At 40.2% G+C, this 21,255-nt stretch overlaps 1 protein-coding gene across 49 annotated transcripts in view; it reads right to left on the bottom strand.

Moving 5' to 3' along the window:
* SP100 (SP100 nuclear antigen) overlaps positions 1 to 21,255 on the bottom strand; it is a 129,079-nt gene that overhangs the window by 41,810 nt on the left and 66,014 nt on the right. For 40 of the 49 annotated variants that reach the window (XM_077957817.1, XM_077957835.1, XM_077957845.1 and 37 more), the window contains 3 exons: positions 8,767 to 8,811; positions 4,708 to 4,782; positions 16 to 60 (listed from right to left, as the gene is read on the bottom strand). In XM_077957817.1, the coding sequence (XP_077813943.1) occupies positions 16 to 60; positions 4,708 to 4,782; positions 8,767 to 8,811 (165 nt within the window). The remainder of the gene's footprint in view (positions 1 to 15; positions 61 to 4,707; positions 4,783 to 8,766; positions 8,812 to 21,255) is intronic. The other 9 variants (XM_015111306.3, XM_077957816.1, XM_077957821.1 and 6 more) reach the window with 1 other exon arrangement.

Genomic DNA, 21,255 nt, shown 5'->3' with positions numbered 1-21,255 from the left:
ATCATTTCTTTTTACCTCTTTTTCTTCTTCTTTTCAAAGGTCTATTGTTGGTTTTTCTTCCTGAGAAAGTTGAAACACAACATAAATATTTCTTTGCATTGCAAATAGTAGTGTTTTACAAAACCACCATTCAAATGCAACTTTTCAGGATCCTGTCTAGAACTTAAAGAAAAACATTAAATGCCTAGATCAGGAGTTGGGAACTTTTTTTGTAAAGGGACGGATAATAAGTAGTTAAGGTTTTTCAGTTCATAACCTCTGTTGTGACTACTCAGTTCTGTAGTTGTGTCATCAGTGCATCAAAGGATGCGACTGTGGCTGTGTTCCAGTACAACTTTATTTACGGTCAGCCGGATAGATTTGCCCTGTAGGTCATAGCTTGCTGACCTCTGATCTAGACTTGATTACAACCATGATGCTTAACTGAGATGCATCCTATATTTCTCTATTAATATCTCCAAATCATTCCAAATAAATTTGAAACAGTATTTTACCTGCTTCCCAAGCAACAGGGGGAGAGCAAGAAAGAAGTTGAACATGTATTCAGTGCTTGTTGTAGGCCAGGAGCTATCCTTAGATCTTTGCCTCTATTAACCGACTTCATCTTTACAACAGAATCTATTAAATAGGCGCTAGTACTATCCTCACTTTACAGATGAGGAAACTGATGCTCAGAGATAAATATATAAATTAAAGTGTTGACAATTTTCTTTGGGAAAGAGTTAGAGATAAAAAGTAGCAACATAAGGTCTCAAGACAGACCTCATGGTAGACTCTACCAGTCAGATATGTAAACTTGGAAAGTTTTGTACTGAAAATGGTGAGGAAAATGACCAAGGACTTAAAAACTAACCCAATGAAGGCTATTCAAGAGGAATTTGTAGAAATTAAGGCACAAGGCCTAAGAGTTGTATTGTTAAGGATAGCACACAGGATTGACTTAAAAGATATCTTGGGGCCAGGTGCGGTGGCTCACGCCTGTAATCCCAACACTTTGAGAGGCTGAGGTGGGTGGAGTTCTGAGGCTGAGTTCTGAGGCTGAGGTCAGGAGTTCAAGACCAGCCTGGCGAAACTGTCTCTACTAAAAATTAAAAAAAAAAAAAAAAGTAGCTGGGCATGGTGGTGTGTGCCTATAATCCCAGCTACTCGGGAGGCTGAGGCAGGAGAATTGCTTGAACCCGGGAGGCAGAGATTGCAGTGAGCCGAGATCACGCCACTGTACTCCAGCCCGGGCGGCACAGCGAGACTCCATCTCAAAAAAGAAACAAACCTTGGAAGCATGTATCTATGTGTTGATTGATGTGTCCAAACCAAGAGCCAGTCATTCCAGATGTATGTTTAGATCTGCATCGTTCTAACGTGTTTGCTGAAGTCGGGGATGCAGAGTGGATGCTCTTTCTTTCTAAAGGTCTGTGCCCATTATTCTGTGCCCATGGCTGGTATCATAGGGTGTTGATTTGGGTCCTGCAAGACCCGGGAGAAAACCTCCTCCAGATACTCAATCATGCATGCTTCTTCCTTTGAGCAAATTATGACCAGATTAGGTTGGAAAGGCATCTTTCCTTCAATCTAGCATAAAGAAACCTTGGGATTGATGATACTGTATTTTCTGGGCCTCTGACATAACAATTACTTAGAGGTTTTTTGTTTTTTTGTTTTTTTGTTTTTTTGTTTTAAACTTCATCAAGATAAAAATGGTACCATCAGACATTTACTGATAATTCACATGCCAAGAGGAATCATATCCTGAGAGAAAGCACGCTCTACTGCACAAGATGTTGCCCTTAGGAAGTTTATTAAAATATTACAGAGACACATGGAGAGGAGAGATTACTAAACCTGCATAAAAGAATTATAAATTTGGCTATTGAACTAAAAGTGCCCCCCCTACTTTTTTTTTGAGACCGAGTCTTGCCCTCTTGCTCTGTTCCTCAGGCTGGAGTGCAGTGGCACAGATCTCGGCTCACTGCAACCTCCACCTCCCGGGTTCAAGTGATTTTCCTTCCTGAACCTCCTGAGTAGCTGGGATTATAGGTGTGCGCCACCACACCCAGCTAATTTTTGTATTTTTAGTAGAGATGGGGTTTTACCATGTTGCCCAGGCTGGTCTTAAATCCAGGGCTCAAGCAATCCACCTGCCTCAGCCTCCCAGAGTGCTGGGATTACAGGTGTGAGCCACCACACCCAGCCTGAACTAAAGGTTTAAAAGAAACATGTAAAATGTGGAAACATGGAGACCTCAAGGAAGTAGATGAAGCTTTCTTACCACTCCTTGTTTGTCTCTCAGAAAAATTTGCTCTAGATAGATCAGTTTCAAAGACCATGATTGTGCCAAGTGTGGTAGTTGATGCGGTTGCCACAGTAAAATGTCATCCACACAGGGGTGGCTCTGTGTGGGACTCTCCTGTCACTCATGATGATCAAGTTGCAGGTGCACCCAGGAAAACTGGCCACTTCTAACTCTTCTCTCCTCCTTCCCCCAACTCTCCCTTCTCCCCACAGTTCCATCAAAAGACACTTGTTCTCTGTCTGCTTTCTTCTTTCCCATAAAGTGGTCAAACTGGAGATCCAGCTCTGGCCATAATCTGGGTCTGTTCAGCCCTAGCCATTATTGGTCAATATATATTCTCTTGCTCTCAGTTTATCTCTGTTTAAATCCTTCTTGGACTGCAGGGATTTCCTTTCAATCAAAACCTATTGAGGGCAAACAACTTCAGGGCAAAACACCAGAAGCTAATTGCACTGCTTCCCCGCTCTTGGTATGGAGACATCTGGGCTGAGGAGGAGATCATGTGTAATAAAGTGCTGCAGAACTGTGCTTTCCAGGGGTTCTTTGTGTGTTCGCTGGCTCCAGCACCTCACTACAATTGTATATCCAGGCAGTCAAATGCCTGGACACAGTAGGATTTAATTGTTCTTGAGTCTATCAGTTTTAATTCTACATTAACCATGTAAAATAATAATATGGTCAGAAAAAATTAAAGGCTATTTTAAAATATATATTTTTTTCACAACAGGGACTAATCATTTTTGGCAAAAGAGTATATCACCATGTTTAGGTGATTCTTTGGTTATCTCAGAGTATTAGCAGAAGCCTCAACATCCAAGAATGCCACAATAGGAGCCCAGTACTTCTATATTCTAAGGCAAGATGCCAGTCTGTCTGCAAAGAACATGGTAGGGGATTGGGAGCCTGGTTCTGCCAGCATCAGCCTTTCCCACCTTCAGGCCTTATGAGAGAGGCCACATTTCTCTGGAGAGAATTGTCAGACACCTTCTCTCAAGCCAAATGAGAAGGTTTAAAGACGTCTAAGCAGGAGATGGACCTCTGTCCCTGGGAATGTCAGGGAATGAGAGACTCTCAGACTCACTGCTGAGAAGCGCAAAGGTGAAGGTCATGGCTAGTTGGGTCAAGGGTGCCAGAGGGCTGAGCTGGGAGCCAGCAGGGAAATAATGAAGAAGCACGATCCCCATGGTCTGCTGCAGACCTCGTGGATGGGAGCTGGACTGGGTGTTTTTAAGAGATACTCTCACTGAGGGAACAGCAGTGGATTGTGTATCTTCTAGAAGGACCATCCAGTGTCTTAATTCCCAAGCAGGTTGGCCACCACCAACTATGGAGAGGCAGTTGCATACACTGCTTCTGCCATTCTAGTGGGGGAACTCACAGCCAAAGGAGATATATATATATATATATATATATATATATATATATATATATATATATATATATATATATCACACACACACATATATATGTATATATGTATATAGAGAGTCTATATGAAGTTATGTGGCCAGAGAAAGAGTTTTAGGTGTCAAAACTCTTTTAGATGACAAATTTGTCTGTAAATTTGAGCAGGATAACAACAGGCAGTCTGGCAGGAGATGGTGTCTGTCTTCTCTGTTTGCCTTCTCCTTCATGCACCTTTCTCCTGGCTGAAGGAGCAGCTCAGCAGAGTTCCAGAATCATCTGCAAATTGCACAGGGAGGATGCTTTGCATTTCAGAGCCTCTATGTGGTAGAGGTGGGGACTGAAGAGCTGACTTAGTAGAAACAGGTGTAAAGGTCTTAAAATGAACTTGAGGATGCTGAGCTGCTGTTCCAACCCTTCCAGTCAGTGACATTGGGGAAGAGGCACAGTCTACAAGGGCTCTGTGCTGATGATGCAGTAGAGGGGGCTGTCTATGGTTTTTACTGAGTCCTGTAGGAGATCCACGGAATGAGAAGCCACATGGGAAGCTGGGATGGGCCTTGGAGGGCAGCCAGTCTAGCCTAACTGACCTAATTTCACTTTACAGGTAAGTAAACTGTAATTTACTTGGGGCAGACCCAAGTCCAGGCAATTACCACATGGTGATAAGCAAGAGGAGGGACAGCTACATCACTTTCGAATTACACGGGTTTTGTCTGTTTTGTTTTTGTTTCTATGCCAACAACTATTTCTGGCCTTGAAAGTTATCAGTTCAGCAGAGGAAGCACTGCAGGCAGCTCCTGGGCCCTGGGGTCAGGTTGCAGATTCATCACCTAGCTACTTGTTTGTGGTGTTATCATCTTTTTCTCCCTGACATATCTTAGAACTTGACTAAATCTGATATATTTCTCAACAGTAAGTACAGCGACAAAAAGCAATTAGGAAAAAATGTTTTTTACTAAGAGCATGAACATTTACGCATTATTTATTTAAAATGTATTATTTTTTTTTACCTCTTGGTTGCCGTCTTTCCTTTGGGACTTTGTTATTCCGAGTTAAGTGTTTTCTATGTCTGTGTTTCTTTCTCCCTGAGAAAATAGGAAAATATAAATACGGATGGTGTAAAAAACTCACATTATATATAATAGTGCTTTCAAAAATTTTCTTCAGCTATAACTTTTCCAGAGCTTAACACACAAAGAAAAATACGTAACACATAGCCTTGCAATGACCAAGCCTTTGGTGGTTAACCTGGGTTCATCCTAGATTTTCTTTTCCTTACCGTGACATTAATCCAAATTCATTTGTCCCCCTACATTAATTTTAAAAAGAACTTAAGACAGTTTCATTTACATCCCAAAGAATACTGTAAGAATAATAACAATGATGAGGGCTAAGACTTGAGTGCTTATTATGTGCTAGACATGAACACAAGATATGTACATCTACTAATTCATTTATGAGATAGAGACTTTTACTCCTCCTATTACCAATGAAGAAACTTCAGCATACAGATATTGCAAAATGAAGTGAAGCATTGCAGATTTCCTCTGGTTGTGAGGAAATCAATGGCAGCAACGCAAGAATTTGGATTGTCCCACTCATTTTGATGGTGAGACACCAGCCACCATCTTAGCCCTCAGTGAAGGCGTTGAGGCTGAAAATACAGTGAAAATGACCAAAGACCTTATTCACATAGGTTTGGCCAAAAAATTAGGATCTAAGGAACGAACCAAGAGACTATTGCCCAAGGGGAATTTGTATAGAGATTCAAATCCCAGAAAGCCTCGTGGTTAGGACTAACAAAGGGTTGATTGAAACCCTATCTCGGGAGTATGCTGTTAGATTCAGGAGGTGATGGGGGTAGGTAGAAAGACAGTGAGGTATGTGCAGGAGCACCTCTTGAGTGCCATGTTTAAAGGTGCTGATCTCTCAGGCAAGGCCATAAAGTTCCTCTCCTCTCCTCTCCTCTCCTCTCCTCTCCTCTCCTCTCCTCAAGGTGCTGATCTCTCAGGCAAGGCCATAAAGTTCCTCTCCTCTCCTCTCCTCTCCTCTCCTCCCCACCCTCCCCTCCTCTCCTTCCCTTCATCCTTCCCTCCCTCCCTCTTTCCCTTCCCATGCTGTCTCCCTGTATTTTTCTTTCCTTTCTTTCTTTCTATGACCTGGCCACAATTTGAACTTGTCCAGCCATAGATATCTTAGACAAACAAGACTCTTTTCCTGTCCCTCTATGTCTTTGGTCCTGTTGTAGTCGCCTGTCATCAAAGTCCATTGAGGACAAACAAATTAGAGGTGTACAAGTAGTTTAGTTCAGTTTACTTGAGTTCTACTTACAAGGAGATTTGGAGCTTAAGATCTGCTAATACTATGGAGCTCTTGGGACTTCCTTTGTAATTATTCTATGCAAATTGTCTTGCTCAAATACCCCACAGGAAGTAGTGTGGCAATTCTTGGATTTCCTATCCAAGTGCTAACAGTTAACACCATGTTCTTGCTATAGAAGTTGAGTAACTTGCTCCTGCCTCCTTAAGGCAACTGAGAAGACTACAACTTCAAGGTAACTGATCTTCACCTTCAGGAGTTTGAGGAAGGCAGAGACATTTATAGACTCAATCCTAGAATGTCGAGAGGGTCTGAAGAGTCATAATTCCTATAGGTCTCCCTGGGGAAAGGAGGAGCTCACTTAGTTCTTCTTGAGAGATATTCTGTCTGGGAGAATCACTTGGGTGGATGAGTTGACCCCAGCAGGAGTGTCGTGTGGACCTCCCAGAGCTGGGAGACTGAGGGAATTGGTAAGCGGCCAGTTGAAGTTCCTGAATTAGGGGAACTTCAGTTGAGAGGTTCTCTCTAAGTTGAGTGTCTCTGAAGAACTCACAAATGAATATGGCTCATGCATCCACCAATATCTCGGAGACACAAAAATCTGTAAGGTTGGTGCAAAAGTAATTGCAGTTTTTGCTATTCCTTTTTTTTTTTTTTTAAGGCAAAACCCACAATTACTTTTGCACCAAGCTATATAGTATGAGGGCCATTCCTGCTCCTGTCCACTTCTTTCTCCCCCTCCTCCTAGACCCAAATTAGTTGAAAGCAATAGACACTCAGTGGAGGTGGAGAGGAAGTGTGGATGAAAGGAAATGCTGACTTCACCCAGCTTCCCTACCACATGGTTTCCAGTTTTAATATTATATCAGCTCAGGCTTTTAAATATTAAATGAGATATTACTGCTAAAAGGGACTAGCATAGCTCTAGGGCTTACCTAAGACTTCATTCATGGGCAAGAAAATAACTATTTGAGAGAACAGGTTTGAAAAGTAAGTAGAAGGAATAAATGTGATTTCTGCTTAGACTTAACAAATCCAAGTATTTTAATAAAATAGTTAAGGTAGGGAGGCTTCCATAGAAACCAGTAAAAACATGAAGGAAGAAACATCTCAGACCTGGGTAAGTACAAACTAGAATATAACCAAGATGACAGATAGGTATAGAAATAAAAATGACAGAGATGCTGGAAATATTACATGTATATACTTACTTATAGTAGAGTTATATTTAAAGTTATATTTGAAAATAGTTATATCATATATAAACATATGTATATATGTGTATGAGTGACAGAAATAATTAGAAATCATGGGAAAAAATATATCCAAATATGCTTTAGCTCTAGAGGAAAAAGTGCTGCCATCTCTACAGTGCCATATCAACTTGCCAGAAATATTTTACAAGATGTAAAACAAAAAAATTAAATAAGGTATGCAAGAGAAACATAAGTAGAATGGGAGAGGAAAGGAAATAAAGGAGAGACAAAGAAGAGGAAGAAAAGGAGGAATGCAATAAACATAAAATCCACAAGATCTGATGAAGAGAATGGAGTGTCACATCTTTTTTATCTTCAAGTGCCCAGTGTGGCATATGCTCTGATTGAGTTTGGTTCACTGCCTGTAATCCCAGCATTTTGGGAGGCCGAGGCAGGTGGATCACCTGAGATCAGGAGTTCAAGACCAGTCTGGCCAACATGGCAAAACCCTGTCTTTACTAAAAATACAAAAATTAGCCTGTAATCCCAGCTACTTGGGAGGCTGAGGCAGGAGAACTGCTTGAACCTGGGAGGCGGAGGTTGCAGTGAGCTGAGATTGTAGCACTGTACTCCAGCCTGGGTGACAGAGAAAGACTCCATCTCAAAAAAGAAAATAAATAAATAAATAAAATAAAATAACCCCGTGTTTCTCAGGCTTCAATCTGATGTGGCACCAGTACTCTGGCTTCCATGTAATTGATTCAAGTTATCTCTGTCTATTTCTTCATGTTCTGTCCCGGACTGTATTAGTTACAACACACCTTTCTAACACTTCCTCCTGTTGCCTCATTTCCTAATCAGGACTGGCATGTCTCTGCTCACATAGCTCTGTAATGCCTCTCAGCTTCCGGCTCCTGTGCTTGCCAAAGAGTCTCAGGTGACAAAAAGGCTGGATCTGAATCAATGGAGAGTCTGAGTTTTCCTCTTTATTTAAGGGAATCAGTGACTTTGGAGCCAAACATGAAGGGCAAGTAGGCATATTGCTATTTGTCACCCATAATCATTCCTTCTTCCATAAGAATAGACTTACAGCTGAACCAAAGACTGCCTGGCCAGCGTTACATTTCTCAGCCTCACTTTGCAGCTAGCTCTGGCCATGTAACCAAGTTTTGGCCAATGGGATGTTGGCAGAAGACTTCTGAGTCTTTCTATTAAAATAAACAAATGGCTGGTTCTTTTGTCAGTTTTTTTTTTCTTTCCCACTGGTTGGGAGACAATGTCAACCAGATCAGCTCTTGTGGACCCACTGTTGGAAACCTCATGTCAAGGAAGGCAGACTGCCTACCACTTCTGGGCTCTTAGATTATTTGTTTTAAGCCACTGTATTTTGGGATCTGTTTGTTACAATGACTTAGCTGGTACTCTGAATAATCCATTGGGTCTGAAGCTACCACGGCCCATAGGAGATTTTGAGGCTGCAGCAAGGATGGAGTCTGGCAGGAAGAACAGGACCACAGCGAGTTCAAAGGAGTAAATTCCCACATTTCTTCTTACCTCTTTGGAGACCATTTACTTTAAGTATGTGTTTTCTCTTTTTTCCTGCACACAGAAAAGAAAGAAAATAATCCTCTATAACTGTAAACAAAGATTTGCACACTTTTTATGTCAATAGTTTCCAAGTATTTAATTTTGTTTTCCTTCCACTTTTGTGGGGCTAAGTCCTCGGCTACCAACATCCCATCTTGGTTGTTGTCACAGAGAAACCAATAACCACAAAGCAACCTGTTTTCACACAGTGTTAGTCATTTACACTATGCTTGTACATATCCATATGTGGTCTTATCATTCACAATAAAGAAAGATTTTAAAGTAGCTGAAATCAAGCAGGAGGTGACAGGAGCAGCAGAAGAGTACCAGGAGGGTCAAACAATAGTAGGTCTAAGAAATCACCAGTGATGGCCAGGCACAGTGGCTTGTGCCTGGAATCCCAGCACTTTGGGAGGCCAAGGTGGGTGGATCACTTGTAGGCCAGGAGTTTGAGACCAGCCTGACCAACATGGCAAAATCCTACCTCTACTAAAAATACAAAAATTAGCCTGGAGTGGTGTCATGCACCTGTAGCCCCAGCTACTTGGGAGGCTGAGGCAGGACAATTGCTTGAACCTGGAAGGAGGAGATTGCAGTGAACTGTGATTGTGCCACTGCACTTCAGTCTAGGCGTTAGAGTAAGACTCAGTCTCAATAAATAAATAAATAAATAAAATAAAAAAAGAAAGAAATTACCAGTGAAGTACACTTCATGGAATTCAGAGGCATGCTTTGAATAGCTAAGGCTGTAATTGTGTTTATAATAGCCAGAACTTAAGAAATAAGTAGAAAAAAAATCAGAGAAATGAAGATAAATTTAGAAGAAAAATAAAGGAGATGAGGCATTTCAGAAATTAAAGTGAAGGACATATATTACAGAAATAGGAAAAGGAAACAAGAAATTTTAAGAATGATTAAACAAATTAGAAATCAAGCTGGGTGCAGTGGCTCACCCCTGTAATCTTAGCACTTTGGGAGGCTGAGGCAGGTGGATCACCTGAGCTCAGGAGTTTGAGACCAGCCTGGCCAACATGGCGAAACCCTGTCTCTCCTACAAATAAAAAAATTAGCTGGCATGGCAGCACATGCCTGTAGTCCCAGCTACTCAGAAGGCTGAGGCAGGAGAATCACTTGAACCTGGGAGGCAGAGGTTGCAGTGATCTGAGATGACTCCACTGCACTCCAGCCCGGGTGACAGAGTGAGACACTCTTTCAAAAATAAAATAACATAAAATAAAAATTAGAGAGAAAATAATCAATGTAAGTGAACAAATTATTGGAGTTCCCAAAGCAGAAAATCAAAATAATAGAAGAAATACTTAATGAAAAAAGTTTGTGCAATTATAATGTAAATTGAAATGTTTACATCAAAAGTACCTATCTCTTCACCCTGTCACAGAGAAATTGACCCAAAATAGCCAACACTGAGATATATTTTCAACACATTTATTGGACTTTAAAGATAAAGAAATAATTGAATGGGCAGTGTAGGCAAAAAGTTATTTTCAAGGGAGACTTATTGGCCACAAAATTTTCCACAGCAACATTTAATGCCACAGGAAAGTGGAGAAAAACCTGTAAGATATTTCTAGAAATAAAGAATGAGCAAACTATTTTTCAGGTATAAATAACACAAACAAATTTGAACAGAAAAATTCTTGGAATGTAGTTTCTGAGTCCTCATTACTTCAGCAAACTAAGGTAGAGCTGAAAATTCTGGCAAAAGGATCAAAATAAAAGTGGGCAGTAGGGTGACAGATGAGAATATGAAGTGCATATGCTCTGACAATAAAGAAATAGTATAATAACAAAAAATATGAGGAGAAGGGTTAGGTGCAGTGGCTCATGCCTGTAATCCCAGCACTTTGGGAAGCATAGGTGGAAAGATCACTTGAAGCCAGAAGTTTGAGACCAGCTTGGGCAACCTAGCAAGACCTCGTCTCTACAAAAACTTTGAAAGCATTAGCAAGCTATGGTGGTGCATACCTGCAGTCCTAACTACTCAGGAGGCTGAGGTAAGAGGATCACTGGAGCCCAGGAGTTAGAGGTTGCAGCTAATATTGCACCACTGCCCTCTAGCATGGGTGACAGAGTGAGACCCTGTCTCAAACAAAACAAAACAAAACAAACAAACAAACAAAAAACAGGGAGGAGAAAGCAAAAATAGGCTGTAGAGCAAGTTCTTTGTTTATTTTAAAGGTAGGAGTCCAAAGGTATTGTGTTGATGTAATGCAAGGTTAATGGCTGAAAGGTAAACATGGTGATGTCATGGCCTAAAATTGGGTGGGAGAGGAAAAAGACTGGACAATGGAATGGCACACAGGCTGATTTTATAAATCTTCTGGGTGGGAAACTAAAGGGTACTGTCTAAAATAGAGCACCAAAGGAATCATATAAAGGTAATCCTAAAAGTAATCACTAGAACAAAATGCAAACCTTCTTTAAATTGGAAGTATACGCTCCTAACCACTGAGAAAATACGAAATGAGTGTGGGCTGCTTACCCATTCATTTATTTCAAGGGAAAGACTCAGAGGTGGCTCACATATCTTCTGCTCATATGCCGTTGGCTAGAACCTAATGACGTGGTCACAGTGAACTGCAAGGAAGGCTGAAAGTATAATGATATGGTCTGGCTCTGTGTCTCCAAACCTCATGTCGAATTGTAATCCCCATGTGTTGGGGGAGGGGCCTGGTGGAAGGTGATTGGATCACAGGGGCAGATTTTCCCCTTGCTGATCTTATGATAGTGAGTTCTCACAAGATCTGGTGGTTTAAAAATGTGGCACTTCAGCAGCCAGCACTGAAACTCACAACTGCCTAAAATGCTAAGTTCCCTTGGCAGGGGAAGGGTGGCATCCATCTCCACAGCTCCAGGCCATGCTTTTCCTCAGCTGGAGCAAGGGAGACTGGACGGCTTGGTCCCAAGATGTGTCCCCCAAAGCCCAACACGCTGGCTGTGGCCTACTGCAGCCAGAGTGCCTCTTCAGGCCTGACCCTGACTCATCCTTCCTCACTGGATGGGGCTTCCCTGCAGGAACTCCAATAACTCCAGCCAGAGGCTCAGGGACAGAACCCATATCTCCTTGGGCCTGAGCCCATAGAGAAAAGGCCACAGTCTCCATGAACCAGCAGACTAGCCTTTCCTCCTGGTAGTTCTGAGGAATCCAGGCAGCCCAGACAACTTGGTTTCCCCCCAGCAAAGCACACCTCCTACACCAAGGGACAGTCATTGTGCTTCATTGAATAAAGCCTCCAAGAAATATGGGACTTTATAAAAAGACCAAACCTACGATTGATTGGAGTACCTGAAAGAGATGGGAAAAATGGAAACAAGCTGGAAAACATACTTCAGGATATTATCTAGGAGAACTTCCCCAACCTAGCAAGGCAGGCCAACATGCAAATTCAGGAAATACAGAGAACACCACCTAGATACTCCACGAGAAGGTCAATTCCAAGACACATGATCATCAGATTCTCCAAGGTCCAAATGAAGGAAAGACCAGAGAGAAAGGCCAGGTCACCTACAAAGGGAAGCCCATCAGACTAAACAGTAGACCTCTCAACAGAAACTCTACAAGCCAGAAGAGATGGGGTGCCAATATTCATTATTCTTAAAGAAAAGAATTTTCAATACAGAATTTCATATCCAGCCAAACTAAGCTCCATAAGTGAAGGAGAAATAAAATCCTTTTCAGACAAGCAAATGCTGAGGGATTTTGTTACTACTAGGCCTGCCTTGCAAGAGTTCCTGAAAGATGTGCTAAATAAATAAAGAAAAAGCCAGTACCAGCCGCTGCAAAACACACTAAAATATAAAGACCAATGACACTATGAAAAATCTGCATCAACTAGTGTGCAAAATAACCAGATAGCATCTTGATGACAAGATCAAATTCATGCATAACAATACTAACCTTAAATGTAAATGGGCTAAATGCCCCAATTAAAAGACACAGACTGGCAAATTGGATAAAGAGTTAAGACCCATTGGTGTGCTGTATTCAGGAGACCCATCTCACCTGCAAAGACATGCATAGGCTCAAAATAAGGGAATGGAGGAAAATTTACCAAGCAAATAGAAAGAAAAAAAAAAAAAAGCAGATGTTGCAATCTTAGTCTCTGACAAAACAGACTTTAAACCAACAAAGATCAAAAAAGACAAAGAAGGGCATTACATAATGGTAAAGGGAAAAATTCAACAAGAAGAGCTAACTATTCTAAATATATATGCACCCAATACGGGAGTACCCAGATTCATAAAACAAGTCCTTAGACTCCCACATAATAATAGTGGGAGACTGTAACACCCCACTGTCAATATTAGACAGATCAATGAGACAGAAAATTAAGGATATTCAGGACTTGAACTCAGTTGTGGATCAAGTGGACCTAATAGACATCTACAGAACTCTCCACCCTAAATCAACAGAATATATATTCTTTTCAGTGTCACATGGTACTTATTCTAAAATCGACCACATAATTGGAAGTAAAACACTCCTCAGCAAGTGCAAAGAACTGAAATTGTAACAGACAGTCTCTCAGACCACAGCACAATCAAATTAGAACTCAGGACTAAGAAACTCACTCAAAACCACTCAATTACATGGAAATTGAACAACCTGCTCCTCAATGACTCCTGAGTAAATAAAGAAATTAAGGCAGAAATCAGGAAGTTCTTTGAAACTAATGAGAACAAAAAGACAGTGTACCAAAATCTCTGGGACACAGCTAAAGCAATATTAAGAGGGAAATTTATAGCACTAAATGCCCACATCGGAAAGCTAGAAAGATCTAAAATCAATACCCTAGTATCACAATTAAAAGAGCCAGAGAGACAAGAGCAAACTAATCCAAAAAACCAGGAGCTGGTTATTTGAAAAAATTCCCAAAATAGATAGACTGCTAGATAGGCTAATAAAGAAGAAAAGAGAGAAGAATCAAATAGACACAATAAAAAATGATAAAGGGGATATCACCACTGACCTCACAGAAGTACAAACTACCATCAGAGAATACTACAAACACCTCTACACAAACTAGAAAATCTAGAAGAAACGGATAAATTCCTGGAAACATACACCCTCCCAAGACTAAACCAGGAAGAAATTGAATCCCTGAATAGACCAATAACAAGTTCTGAAATTGAGGCAGTAATTAACAGTCCACCAACCAAATAAAGCCCAGGACCAGACTGATTCACAGCTGAATTCTACCAGAGGTACAAGGAGTAGCTGGTACCTTTCCTTCTGAAACTATTCCAAACAATTGAAAATGAGTGACTCCTCCCTAACTCATTTTATGAAGCCAGCATCATCCTGATACCAAAACCTGGCAGAGACACAATAAAAAAAGGAAACTTCCATCCAATATCCCTGATGAACATTGATGCAAGAATTCTCAATAAAATACTATCAAACTGAATCCAGCAGCACATTAAAAAACTTATCCATCATGATCAAGTCGGCTTCATCCCTGGGATGCAAGGCTGGTTCAACATATGTAGATCAATAAATGCAATCCATCACATAAACAGAACCAAAGACAAAAACCACATGATTATCTCAATAGATGCAGAAAAGGTCTTTGAAAAAATTCAACATCCCTTCCTGTTAAAAACCCTTGGCCAGGCATGGTGGCTCACACCTGTAATCCCAGCACTTTGGGAGGCCAAGGCAGGTAGATCATGAGGTCAGGAGATTGAGACCATCCTGGCTAACATGGTGAAACACTGTTTCTACTAAAAATACAAAAATGAGCCAGGCGTGATGGCGGGTGCCTGTAGTCCCAGCTACTTGGGAGGCTGAGGTGGGAGAATGGTGTGAACCTGGGAGGTGGAGACTGCAGTGAGCTGAGATCATGCCACTGCACTCCAGTCTGGGCAACAGAGTGAGACTCCGTCTCAAACAACAACAACAAAAACCCAAACAAACAAACCAAAAAACTCTCAATACACTAGGTATTGATGAGACATACCTCCAAATAAAAAGAGCTATTTATGACAAACCCACAGCCAATATCATACTGAATGGGCAAAAGCTGGAAGCATTCCCTTTGAAAACCGGCCCAGGACAAGGATGCCCTCCTCTCACCACTCCCATTCAACATAGTATTGGAAGTTCTGGCAAGAGAAAGAAATAAAGAGTATTCAAATAGGGAGAGAGGAAGTCAGATTGTCTATACTTGCAGATGACATGACTTCATATTCAGAAAACCCCATCATCTGAGCCTCAAAATTCCTTAAACTGATAAGGAATGTCAGCAAAATCTCAGGATACAAAATCAACGTGCAAAAATCACAAGCATTCCTTTACGCCATCAATAGGCAAGCAGAGAGCCAAATCATGAATGAACTCCCATTCACAATCACTACAAAAAGAATAAAATACCTAGGAATATAGCTAACAAAGGATGTGAAGGACCTCTTCAAGCAGAACTACAAACCACTGCTCAAGGAAATAAAAGAGGACACAAACAAACGAAAAAACATTCCAACCTCATGGATAGGAAGAATCAATATAATGAAAATGACCATACTGCCCACAGTAATTTATAGATTAAATGCCATTCCCATCAAACTACCATTGACATTCTTCACAGAATTAGAAAAGTCTACTTTGAATTTCATATGGAATCAAGGAAGACCCCGTACAGCCAAGACAATCCTAAGCAAAAAGAACAAAGCTGGAGGCATCACCCTAGCTGACTTCAAATTATACTACAGGGCTACAGTAACCAAAACACCAAGGTACTGGTACCAAAACAGACACATAGACCAATGGAACAGAACAGAGACCTCAGAAATAACACTACACATCTATAATCATCTGATCTTTGACAAACCTGACAAAGACAAGTAATGGGGAAGGGATCTCCTATTTGATAAATGGTGCTGGGAAAACTGGCTAGCCATATGTAGAAAACTGAAACTGGACCCTTTCCTTATGCCTTATACAAAAATTAACTCAGGATGGATTAAAGACTTAAAATGTATAACCCAAAGTCATAAAAACCCTAGAAGGAAACATAGGCAAAACATTGAGGATACAGGCATGGGCAAAGTCTTCAGGACGAAACCGCCCAAAGCAATTGCAACAAAAACCACAATTGACAAATGGGATCTAATTAAACTAAAGAGCTTCTGCACAGCAAAAGAAACGATCATCAGAACGAACAGGCAGTCTACAGAATGTAAGAAAATTTTTGCAATCTATCCATCTGACAAAGGTCTAATATCTAGAATTTACAAGGAGCTTAAACAAATTTACAAGAAAAAAACAAACACCGCCATGAAAAAGTGGGCAAAGGATATGAAAAGACATTTCTCAAAAGAAGACATTTATGTGGCCAACAAACATATGAAAATATGCTCAACACCACTGAACCTAAAATTAGAGAAATGCAAATCAAAACCACAATGAGTTGCCATCTCACACCAGTAAGAATGGTAATTATTAAAAAGTCAAGAAACAACAGCTGCTGGTGAGGTTGTGAATAAATAGGAACACTTTTACACTGTTGGTGGGAATGTAAATTAGTTCAACCATTGTGGAAGACAGTATGGCGATTCCTCAAGGATCTGGAACCAGAAATACCATTTGACCTAGCAATCCCATTACTGGGTATATACCCAAAGGAATATAAATCATCCTACTATAAAGACATGCACACGTATGTTTATTGCAGCACTATTTGCAATAGCATAGCCATGGATCCAAACCAGATGCCCATCAATGATAGACTGGAAAAAGAAAATGTGGTACATATACACCATGGAATACTATGCAGCCATAAAAAGGAATGAGATCATGTGCTTTGCAGGGACATGGATGAAGCTGGAAGCAATCATCCTTAGCAAACTGACCAGGAACAGAAAACCAAACACTGTATGTTCGCACTCACAAGTGGGAGTTGAACAATGAGAACACATGGACACAGGGAGAGGAACACACTAGGGCCTGTTGTGGGGTGGGAGGTGAGGGGAGCGAACTTAGAGGACCGGTCAATAAGTACAGCAAACCGCCATGACACATGTATACCTATGTAACAAACCTGCACATTCCACACATGTACCCCAGAACTTAAAAAACAAACAAACAAACAAACAAAAACGCCTGTAATCCCAGCACTTTGGGAGGCTGAGTGGGCGGATCACGAGGTCAGGAGATCGAGATCATCTTGGCTAACACGGTGAAACCTTGTCTCTACTAAAACTATAAAAAATGAGCCGAGCATGGTGGTGCACGCCTGTAGTCCCAGCTACTCGGGAAGCTGAGGCAGGAGAATGGCGTGAACCCGGGAGGCAGAGCTTGCAGTGAGCCGCGATAGCGCCACTGCACTCCAGCCTGTGACAGAGCGAGACTCTGTCTCAAAAAACAAAACAAAAACAACCAACCAACAAACAAAAAAAAAAACTGTGGCACTTCCCTTTAGCTTACCCTCTCTCCTGGGTTGCCATGGTAAGATGTGCTTGCTTCCCCTTCACCTTCTGCTGTGATTCTAAGTTTCCTGAGGCCTCCCAGCCGTGTGGAACTGTGAGTCAATTAAATCTCTTTATTAAAATAAATTACCCAGTCTCAGGTAGTTCTTTATAACAGTGTGAGAATAGACTAATACAGATAGTCTCAGCTAGGTAGCCACTAGTTAGTTGTAACCACTAGAAGAAAAGTGCAAATATTCCTTAGTATCGGAAGTACACACATGCACATAAAATGCATAGAAGACAGAATGCAGAGTGTTGACTTAAAAAAAATCCAAATCCCTAGAATATATAATATAAACCAATGTGACTAAACCAAAATCAAACACCTTGGTTCTATCAATAAAAGTAAATGGGGTTAACTCACTTATTTAAAAAAGAAATTTTGAGACATTTAACTACAAAGTAAAAACCAAGATTTTATCATGCATGAAAGACTCATTTAAAAACATATAAAACATTGAAAATAAATATATAGGCAAACATATATTCAGTATACATCAGTAAAAGAAATCAGGGACCATGTAATTCAGACCAAAAAGTTTTAAGAAAGTAGAAATTATAGGAGATGCAATAAGAAATGGGTAGAAACACACTATTGATAGAAGACTTTATTTTTGCTTCTTTTAGCCCATAAGAGATCAGTGTAGAAAACAGAAAAGGAGGGAAGACCCAAGTGATTTGTTTAACAGGATCAATATGATTGATACATGTTGAACTCCATAGCCAGAAAATAGAGTATACACATTTTCCCCACCCTCTCTTAAATAACTGTGTCAAAGAGGAAATACAAATCCAAATTGCGGGCTATTTAGCAAATAACAATAATAAAAAACATTGCCTATGAGAAGCTATGGAAGATTGTTAATACAGTGCCCAAAGGGAGGGGAAAAGTCTCAGCTGGGCATGCTAGCTCATGCCTGTCCTCCAGCTACTTGGGAGGCTAAGATGGGTGTATCATTTGAGGCCAGGAGTTCAAGACTAGCCTAGGCAACATAGTGATACCCCATCTCTAAAATAAAATAAAATAAGATAAAATAGTGAGACCTGATGCCATGTGCCTCTAACCCAGCTACTTGGGAGGTTGAAGCGGGAAGATCACTTAAGCTGAGGAGTTCAAGGCTGTAGTGAGCTATGATTACACCACTGCACTCCAGCCTGAGTGACAGACCAGGATCTCTATCTCTAAAAACAACCAAACCAAACCAATAAATAGCCTTAAATAATGAACCAGTGGGGAAAAAAAAAGACACCAGTTGAATTAAACATCTGCCTTAGAAAAGTACAAAAAAGTAAAGCAGATTATATGATTATATACCTGGAAAACCCAAGAGAAGCAATTAAAAATATACTATCATAATAGGAAAAGTTAGCAAGTTTCAAAATTAAGATATACAAATGAGTAGCTTTCCTATATGGGAGTAAAAACCAGTTAAAAGATATAATGCAAGGGAAGACCTAATTTATAATAGCAGCGAAAGCACACTGCCACCAAAGCTCAGACTAAACGTAAAGAAAGTCTGCATCACCCACCCACATGCAGGAAATAAATATAAAAGCTCCACTGAAGGCCCAGAGGACTCTTGAACAAATGGATCATCATGGCATGTTCTTGGAGAGGCAGTCCAGCATCATAAAGATGGGAGTTCTCCCTATGTCTATTTATAAATTTAACACAATCCCACCAATCGATTTTTAAAAAGTGGAGTAAAGCTAATTGACACACAATCTTCATTATTTGCAGATTCCATATCTGCAAATTTGTCTATTAGTTCATATTTATGTGAACCCTCAAATCAATACTCATGGCACTTCCCTGGTCATTGGCAGACATGCAGTGTGGCAAATTATTTGAGTCACCTATGCATGCTCTTAGCTGAGGTCAAACAAGGTGATGCTTTGCCTTCTTGTTTCAGCTTTCACACTGTAAACAAGAGTCCGTTTGTGATCTATTTAGTGCCACTTTTTTGTGTGTGTTTTTGTGCTTTTTGTTGGTAATTTCACGATATTAAGTGACACCCAAGTGTAATGCTGAAGAGTTGTCTAGTGTTCCTAAGTACAAGAAGGCTGTGACGCCGGAGAGAAAGTACATGTGTTAGATAAACTTTGTTCAGGCATGAGTTATAGTGCTATTGGATATGACTTCAATAGTAATGAATCAATGTGATATTACATAAGGTGTCTTTATACAGAAACATATATAAAACAAGGTTATGTATTGATCAGTTGATGAAAATATGACTAGAGGCTTCCAAAAACCTTATTCTGTATTTCTACTAGAAGCAATGGTCCAATATTTGCTAAGTCTGTGTTCATGGTGACTTTATAGAATAGAACTACCAGGAATAATGAGAATTGACTGTATATGTGTATATGAATACATACACACACATATCTGTATTTTCAGAATCTACCCACTTTTGAATGCTTCCACTGCTACCAACTTAGTCCAACTCACCGTCACCCTTCTGAGATCATTGCAACAGCCTCCTTACTCCTGTCCCATTCTTGCCCTCCTAAAGTCTATTATCCATGTAGAATCCAGAGCATGTCCTCAAAACATAATTCAGATTATATTCCCCAGCTCAAAACTCTCTGATGTCTCCTCTTACTTAAGAATTCAAAGTCTTTGCCATGGCCTATAAGTTCTATATACCTCTGAGAAACCACTTTCCACCCAACCCCTCTCTACCTCTCCAGCCAGTGGCCTCCTTGCCATTCCCTAAAGGACCATAGTTCTCTCTCAGGCCTTTGCAACTGAGGTTTTCTCTGCCTCAGCTCCATGGCTTAGTCCCTCATTGCATTTAGATTTTCAGTTACATGCAGCTTGTTAGCAAGGCTCTCCTTGAACACCCTACATAAAGTGGCACATTTCTGTCACTCTACAACTCCATTATTCTTTATTTTTCTTTATAACATTGTCACTATCTGAAATATTATGCACTTATTTGTGTATTGTCTGTATACCCTAAGTTGAATGTAAGCTTGATGAGATTTTTCTCACTTCTTTATCCCTATCGAGCAGCATTGGAAATAAGGATTTGCTGAATAAATGAATAAAGGGTCAAAAAAGGAAAGAACAAATAGTGAGATATCTCTATGTTCGTGAATAGAAATGGTTTATATTTTAGAGACGTCAGTTCTCTCCACATTTATTCTATGCAATTTCAATAAAAATACAACAGGGTTTTCAAGGGTTGACAAAATGATATTAAAAGTTATAAGAATGATAAAATGGCTATAACAGCCAAGACAATTTTGAAAGAGAAAAATGTTGAGAGAACTTATCCTACCTGATATTAATGTTATAAAATTATAGTACTTAGTAGAGTGTGATATATATTGATGCAGAATAGATAGGGCAATGGATACATATATATATGTATATATGTTTCTGGGCTTTCTTGCATCAAGCTGCCATTTACATATACAAATATATATGCATGCTATGTGTGACATGCGATGTGTGACATTACACATCAGTGGAGAAGCTAGGACAATTGGTTATCCATGTTGGAAAAAATCAGACCCTTACATTATGCCACACTAAAAAAAAATCAATTCCAAAAGAATTAAATATCCAAATGAGAAAAGAAATAAGAATGTCTCCACCTAATATTCCCAAAAGCAAATCTTGAGATAGGGTTTTGTTTTCAGTAGGTTTATTTTTGAAGTAATCACAAGGATTAGGAGTGAGGAACTAGGAAGAGGGAAAGGGTGAGAAGGGAAGCCAATTGGGCTGGTCACCAGTGTGGTCAACTGAGCCTCACTCTTACTGGGGACTCTCTGAAGAACTATAATGAATGGTCCTCAGGCTGCCCATCTTAGGAATGGAAGTGAGAGTATTTATTCACTGGATCTGACTTTATTGGTCAAGATGTTCAATGAAGTAAGAAAAGTATGAAAATATCTTGGTAACCTGAGATTAGGCCAAGATTTCTTAAACAAGATTAGAAAACATAATTATAAATG

The sequence above is a fragment of the Macaca mulatta genome, chromosome 12 (assembly GCF_049350105.2).
Source record: "Macaca mulatta isolate MMU2019108-1 chromosome 12, T2T-MMU8v2.0, whole genome shotgun sequence".
Classification (NCBI taxonomy): domain Eukaryota; kingdom Metazoa; phylum Chordata; class Mammalia; order Primates; family Cercopithecidae; genus Macaca; species Macaca mulatta.
This window is presented reverse-complemented; position numbering and strand designations above follow the sequence as displayed.